Here is an 8,108-nt window from a genome sequence, read left to right on the forward strand (position 1 = left end):
AATCAAATTTTTGAGAGGAACACTCATCTTATTTATTATTATCCCTTCTGTTTACCCGTTTTTCAATTTTTACAACAATTATAATTCATCAACTTGATTCATTTTACTTTCAACATTCTATTATCGGAATTGCGAATCCTGACTGCATCATTTTGTCTTTAATAACATTCATCAACTGTCTATTCTCAAGTTTGAGCTGTGATATAAAGTAGATAAATGTATAATATGATTTTGAAATTAAAAATCATTGAAACATCGATAATCACCTTTATGGTTTGCGTGTAACACTGGTCAAATTCGTCCGGACGATTCAAAGCTATATTTAGCAAGCACAAGTACCCCCACACTTCTGCGTCCTCGGGGTCTAAGCTATTCGCTTCCATCAGGGCTAATTCACTCTTGTCATATTCTTTTAGCTAAAAAATAATATTAAAATATAGCAAGTGATTCGCGTTGGTCTGAGAAGTCGAATTTTTTAAATCTCACGTTGTAACAAGATATCCCAACCCCAAGCCAAGTCTTGCAAGTAGGCCTGGATTTACAAGCTCGTAAAAATACATCCAAGGCGTGCTTGTAATCTCCATTGTCGATCAGTTGAGATCCCATTCTCAAATGGACCAGATGAATGTCGTCCGGTCTCTTGTGTAACATGTCCGCTATCTCGTACTGTTCCAAAGATTTTTCAAAATTACCGAGTTGATAATCGCAATGACCTTTGAGGGCGGCGACGCAGTACTCCTGTATGCGCACAAAATTCTTTAATCGTTTTTTGTTAGAATTGTTTTAGTTCGATTTGATTTTTTATTTTTTTACCGGTCCTATTAATAGTTCCGTCTCTTGGAGGGACTTGAGAGAACTGGTATAGTCGCGCTGAAGGTAATGCACAACGCTCGAAAAGTAAAGAAAGGCGATGGATTTTTTCGTGTGACATATATCTTGAGCCAAAGCTAATCCTGCAATCTGTTAAAGTAATTTTGGGATTAAAAAATGTTGTAATACGAGGCTAAAATTGGCATTTAAATTTTTTTCATTTGGCGGGCGTAATTGACGTCGTGACGTAGATTATAGAGGTCCTACATCGAAAACTGCGAGAAGAATGAATATTTTGATGGGTATTTTGTGTACATATCTCTACTTTTGTGTCTTGGAGGACGAAAAAGGCACATTTTTGCGTTAGTACAACAGGGGTAAATCGTTTTGAAATTTTTGAATGCGCTTCGAGCACCGTGAAAACATTTTTTCATTTCTAATTTTTTCGTAATAACTTATCATTGATAGAAAAATGTTTGCCAAGTCATTAGACGTGAAATGCATAAATTTCTTCAATGATATTTTTTTTATAGAGACTTTGTCTTTTTTTACGTTGATAACTTACGAATTACAAAGAATGAGAAAAAGAACTGGCAAAGAGCTGGGTTGGTTTGTTCTGTTTACTTTGCGCAATCGACACATGTGCCCTTTACGAATTACGATTTGTTTTGCCCTGCTACGCTACACGAAAGGCTGTGCCGTGTGATCGCTGCGATGCCGAAGCTGATCGCTGTTCTATGAAGTGCCGTGCGACGTCGCCTGCTGCCGTGCGAGCGCCGCTGCAGTGACTAACACCATACATAGGCTTCCGTTCCGTTCGCATAGTTTTTCAATTAACGTAGCGAGCAGTGGGCACAGGACAACCAAACTCTCTTTGTCTTCTTTTCTCTTTCAGTGTTAGTTCGTGAAATCATTGCAAAGAAGTCAACGGTTGATCAGATTCTCGGTGAGAAATCAAATGGAATCCAGTGATTTACTTAATTGTGCTTTTAGGTAATTTTCATCTTACATGACAATGGAATTATAAAAATATCATGACATAACATAATTATTGATTCTACTGGGGTTATTTCAGAGTGAAAGAGGAGCCTGATAACGTGTCTCGTACAGAAAATGATAGTGAAATGATTGATAAGAAACCCGATTTGAAAAACTTCCAACTTTTACCATTACCGCGAGGTAATTCGGTAAGTGTCGATTACTGCATTTAACTCGTATTATAATTGCTTTTCTTTGGAGAAATTCTCACATAGCTTTCACTTTTTCACAGACTTATGTCCATCGAAAATATGAAGAAAATCATGAAAGTGAACTTCACGACGACGCGGAAATAGTCGTTGAATGTGAAGACGTGAAGCCCGATATCAATTTATTAACAGTTAAAAAAATTGACGATGATGCTAAATATAGCAATGGTTGTAAAATTCAATATATAATCAAAGTAGAACCCGCAGAGGGAGTGAAACAGGAAATGGTTGGTGATGCTGCAGAAGAATCAAGTTTAAATGTCGACTGCGAAATTGCCGAAAAAAATAAGAAAAGAGGAATTGTAAAAAAGGTACGCAAAGAACGTAGACCCAAAAAGTACATCGGCACGAAGCATGATACAACTTACCAATGTGAAATATGCAGAAAAAATTTCTTATCACAGAGTAACCTGGATAGACATGTCGAGTCATTACATGATGGTATTACCCACCTGTGTAATACATGCGGCAAGTCATTTTCTCAAAAATCTCATCTAAAAACTCATATAAATGCTGTGCACGAAGGTATCAAATATACATGCGATATATACAGAAGTGATATCAAAATCCACATCAATTCGGTGCACAATGGTGTCACCTACACATGTGATGTCTGCGAAAAGAAATTCTCAAGAAAACATGTTCTTAAACGCCACATCGATTCAGTTCACAATGGTGTCACCTACACATGTGATGTATGTGGAAAGTCATTTTCACAAAAATATAATCTAAAAACTCACTTGGATGCTATGCACAAAGGTATAAAACATGGATGCGATATGTGTGGCAAGACATTTGTTCACAGAAGTGATCTCAAAATCCACATTGATGTGACGCACAATGGTGCCACTCATGCATGTGATATTTGCGGAAAAAATTTTTCAAGAAAACCTGATCTCAAGAAACACACCGATGTGACACACAATGGTGTCATCCATTATACGTGTGATATTTGCAAAAAAAAATTCTCGAACAAGAGTAATCTCAAATTACACATGGATTCGGTGCACAATGGTGTCACCCACACATGTGATGTATGCGGAAAGTCATTTTCACAAAAATCTCATCTCAAATCTCACGTCGATTCGGTGCACAATGGTATCACTCATGCCTGTGATATTTGCGGAAAAAAATTTTCAAGAAAACCTAATCTCAAGAAACACACCGATGCGGCACACAATGGTGTCGCCCATTATACGTGTGATATTTGCAAAAAGAAATTCTCGAACAAGGGTAATCTCAAATTCCACATGGATTCGGTGCACAATGGTGTCACCCACACATGTGATGAATGCGGAAAGTCATTTTCACAAAAATCTAATTTAAAAAAACACGTGGATTCGTTGCACAATGGTGTCACCCACACATGTGATGAATGCGGAAAGTCATTTTCACAAAAATCTAGTCTAAAAAATCACGTCGATTCGATGCACAATAGTATCACTTATGCATGTGATGTCTGCGGAAAGAAATTCTCAAGAAAACCTGATCTCAAGAAACACACCGATGTGGCACATAATGGTGTTACCCACACATGTGATGAATGCGGAAAGTCATTTTCACAAAAATCTAATCTGAAAAAACACGTGGATTCGTTGCACAATGGTGTCACCCACACATGTGATGAATGTGGAAATTCATTTTCACAAAAATCTAGTCTAAAAAATCACAAAAATACCGTGCATAAAGGTGTCAAACATGCATGTGATATTTGTAGAAAGAACTTCTCAACAAAGGTTTATCTGAAAGCCCACATAAATGCGGCACATAATGGTATCACTCGTGCATGAGATATTTATGGGAAAAAATTCTTGACTATGAGGCATCTGAAAGCTCACATCCATTCGGTGCATAAAGTCATCGCTCGTTAAGACAACATTGACACGGCGCATCACTCACACTTGAAAATTTTTACCTAATTTAAAAATTTTCATTTATAATAATATGAGTTTTTTCAATGATATCTTATAGTGAGAACAAAGTTGTTAAAAAAAATCAATAAATTTTTTAAGAAAAATGAAGCACATCATTAATTGTAAGTCAATAAAATACCTAAGCCCTTGAGAGCAAATCCCAACTTTGTCATACTTAGCCCTAAACTCAATTTTTTTATTGCGACTTACTCAGGTCTGTGCTAATTGAATCGTTTCAAAACTGCTTATGATATTTAGCACAGTAATATTTTATAATCGGATTTTTGATAATATCCTACGGCTACAATCAATGTAGTAATTTTGTTGAAGGTATTTATCTCAGTTTAACATTCACCAAGAATTGTATCATGTAAATGTCATTTGTTCCTAAGTGGATTAATCTTTAGACACACGATTTCTCACTGTCAAAAAGAAAGTCAGAGAAAAGTTTCAAATGATTTTGAGTAATTATATTAATGAAAAAACGCAATTTGAAAAAAAAACCTATCACAATTTTGCTTGTTGTGGCGTTTTCTCGTGTTCCTGTAAGTTCTCAATTGTCGGTACACGCGTCAAGTGTCAAACTTCCATTCCGATTTTAGCCTCGAATTCGAAGAATTTTATATATATGCGATTTTAATGCAAAGATGAGTCTTACGTCATAGAGATTGAGTCTGAGCAAGAAATTGGCTGTCAGAAGAAACACCCTGTCGTCGTGACAGATCTCGGCGCACCAAATCATGGGTTCTTCTTTAAAAATGAACATCGGTTCGATCTCTTTTTTTCGATCTCGCAAGGAATCCTCGGCGAGCTGTAGTGTTATATCGATTCCTGCAAAATATAAACAATCTCGATGAAAAATAAATCGTCAGTTTATATTTACAATAACGTTACCGGGATTATAATGAATTTGAATGTAGAATAAATGCAAAAGAGCCCATCCTTCTACGAATCGTGGATAAAAGTGTGTTGCAGCTTTTAAAAAAATTTCAGCCTCGTCATATTTATTTTTCATCATCAAAAGAATTCCGTAAAACGTGAGTCTGAAACATATTTTCCGTTAATGCAATTACGGTCATGGCAGGTATGAAATTGTATCGATTCGCTCACGCAATTTTATGACGATCGCTCAATCTAATCGACTCTCGACAACACTCGATGGCTTCGTCGAGTTTGCCGCTCCTGACGAAGTTGGTGGCGTACATAATCCACGAGTCAGGATCATTAGTAGCTTCAACGACGATCTGCATAATTAATCGAGTTGTTGTGAGTAAAAGTGTGTTCTTTTCTGTTCACGATATCTTGATTGTTTTGTAAACCTTTGCGTATAATTTGTCGGCTTTTTTCTGATCTCCTGCTTCGTAAGCTTCCTCGGCCCTGAACCATAATACTTTCGGAGTTTCCGCGTGCTTTTGCATCTCGTCGGCGCAAACGTTGATTTTCGTATTTATTGCCGCGTGCATTTTCTCGATGAGATACGTGTAACAGGCTGTCGCCATTTCCTGCAGGTATCAAATTGATTAATATAGAAACTGGTAATCTTTTAATGATAAGCGCATAGTCAAACCTGACGCCTTTTTGAGTCGATATTGTAACGATCAGGAAATTTCATCTCAACTAAATTAGCGATTCTCTTTTTGAGAATATTACGCATAGTGCAGTATTTACCCGAGTCGTGAAGATGTTTCTGAAAGCGACTCAATTCGTCCTGAAACAATCAAAGGTTTATCGATAGAAACGGGGAAAGGGCAAACTGTTCCATTTGAATTTCTCTATAACTAACTGGGCTAGAAAATTTCCTTGCGGACGACTCGCAAGATTCCGACATTTCTGATCCATTTTTCGAGTCTTCTTTTTTCATTGATTCCTTAAAGTCCTACTTTCATATAATAATAATAATAATTTTAAATGCGAAGCAATTTGTAGTCAGGACTTTAGCGTACCTTATAATTTTCATTGATGAAATCAAACAAATATTTCACGCAATCATCGTAATTCTCTTCGACCAATTGCGTCGTATACGGAAGCTTTACAAGATCCCTATTAACTTTTTTGTCCTTCAATTTTTCGAACCTGTTTGATGATATAATCAATTGCCATTAAATCATCATTGAGTAAATAAAAGGACGAATTAATGAATGTAATGACGCACGCATCCGTGAACTCTTCCAAATCTCGCGGGATAATGAGCGGCTTGAACACCTCAAATTCGACGAGGATCAATACCGGCTTGCCGCTTTCCGTAAATAATGGATCCTTTCGCGTCTGGTAGCCCTTGAACGGAGAATACAAACCAATCGATCGATCGATAAGAATACCCGTACTCAATTATAATACGTACTTCCTCGGTATAATCTCCAGCCTCGTTGCTGTTGGCTGAAATTTTCGATTCTCTACAAAAAGAACCGACGTGCCTCAAGGCTTCCTCGGATTCGGGCTCATCTATTAGTTGATATAACTGAGCTAGAACTCGAGTTGTTTTATCTGCGAACAAACTCAAAATTATCTAGAACCCCCGGTGTTACGTTGATATGAATTAATTATATTTTTTGTACATTACTTCCAGGAAAGAGAAGCTGACTGATATCGACTTCGCATTGGTAAACCGTGACGCATTCTTGTTCGGAATTTTCCTGACCCTCCTCCGATTCGTCGACCAGAATTTTCAAGTTCCACTTTCGATACCTGTAGTCGTTCACAATATTTTTATTTCAGCTTATGGTATAAATACACAAATAATTACTTATTGATGTGCCATTTGAGGCTTTGAGAGTCATTTTCATTCATCAGCAATCTGTGCATAGTATTCCATTGAATTCTCGGTACGTTTTTCTTCGTAGCTTCCTTAATAAAATCATGATAAAATACACATCCACGTCGTAGTTATTCAGAAAGTCGATTTCCTTACTTTCATGCAAAATTGATCTTTAAAATCATTCTTTATCCTTCCGTAATTGAAATCGATTTTGTATTTGGAAAATGAGCCACGCCCATCGATGTTCTGCAGCCTTTTCCATTTTTTCGTCCCTTCGACGTCTGGATAATCGACCCACTTACCCGTTTCAAATGTAATCCGCTCGTCCTTGAATACAATTATTTTTCAGGATCAAATTATATGAAAACTTTCGCCGCGTCACTTACATTTTCGCACGTCTGAATGGTAGTCTCGCATTTGTATCTCATATATCTGGCGAAGTAAGATGGTAAATTGAACAAACTTTCTATCGTGATATTTAAAACGTTGTACGAGATATCCTGAAGAATGGAGGGATTATCGGGGATGATCACCGAAACCGCGATCCTCGGTAAACATTGCCATGGTACAGCACTTTCGTCCCAAGAATAGACTGGCGTGTCGAGAATCAATTTTTTCTTGCTAAGCGTTTCCTCGCCTGTACGAAAAAAAAATGTTACGAGGAAAAATGACACCCTTTTCTCGTACATACCCAATACAACGGGCAAGAGATCGATATTGCAGATGCCTAGAGTGACGATTTGTTCGACGCTCTTGATGCTGATCGACGATCTCGCGGGACCTTTTTTATTCTTCTTGTTTGGTGTTTGCACGGGCCTGGGCACTTGGACGTACTCCAAAACTTCTATCAAGACCGGACTCGACACGATCGAGGCGACACTTTTCTCGCACAACGCGTTGTAGCACAGTCCGGCCGAAAAATCGATGGTGTGCTTTTTGCACGGGTCTCCGAGAGTGGATTCAAACTTTATCACTTTACTTTCTCCCAAGAGTTTACCGTCGTGCTTTATCAGAAATTTTAAGCTCGCGTTTCCCTCACGAATCTGTTTCAGGAGCATCGATCGTTATTTACAGGTTCGTATTATTTCTCTAAATAAAGTAACTCTCTTACAAAATTTTCAACATTGTGAATGAGAATTTCAATTTCGGAATCAGAGCTGCATTCTTCGCCTTCCTCATTTTCTTCTGCTTCTTTGTCTTCTTCGTATTTTTCAGCATCTTTTTCGGATTTTATAACGCTAATTGCGTAAGACCTACTGTTCCTCAGTAAGCCAGAATCTTGACACGGAACGCATCTTTCCGTGTAATCCATACTTTTTTTGACACTTCTCATTCACCGTTTAATTCTCCAGGTTATGTAAATTTATGACGCGTACTGAAATC

At 37.6% G+C, this 8,108-nt stretch overlaps 1 protein-coding gene across 1 annotated transcript; it reads right to left on the bottom strand.

The window, feature by feature from the left end:
- Nucleotides 1-109: 109 nt before the first annotated feature.
- LOC106654485 (cilia- and flagella-associated protein 70-like) lies at nucleotides 110-8,037 on the bottom strand. Its single transcript, XM_023458504.1, has 19 exons — nucleotides 7,837-8,037; nucleotides 7,417-7,768; nucleotides 7,100-7,362; nucleotides 6,879-7,046; nucleotides 6,714-6,814; nucleotides 6,531-6,655; nucleotides 6,312-6,454; nucleotides 6,123-6,244; nucleotides 5,914-6,043; nucleotides 5,754-5,846; nucleotides 5,538-5,678; nucleotides 5,290-5,472; nucleotides 5,081-5,214; nucleotides 4,865-5,013; nucleotides 4,629-4,801; nucleotides 814-960; nucleotides 487-738; nucleotides 267-416; nucleotides 110-196 (listed from the first exon to the last, which is right to left on the bottom strand). The coding sequence occupies exons 1-19, from the start codon at nucleotides 8,035-8,037 to the stop codon at nucleotides 110-112; spliced, it is 3,114 nt and encodes a 1,037-aa protein (XP_023314272.1).
- Between the last annotated feature and the right edge of the window lie 71 nt (nucleotides 8,038-8,108).

The sequence above is a fragment of the Trichogramma pretiosum genome, unplaced genomic scaffold, assembly GCF_000599845.2.
Source record: "Trichogramma pretiosum strain Unisexual culture from Peru unplaced genomic scaffold, Tpre_2.0 scaffold46, whole genome shotgun sequence".
Lineage (NCBI taxonomy): Eukaryota > Metazoa > Arthropoda > Insecta > Hymenoptera > Trichogrammatidae > Trichogramma > Trichogramma pretiosum.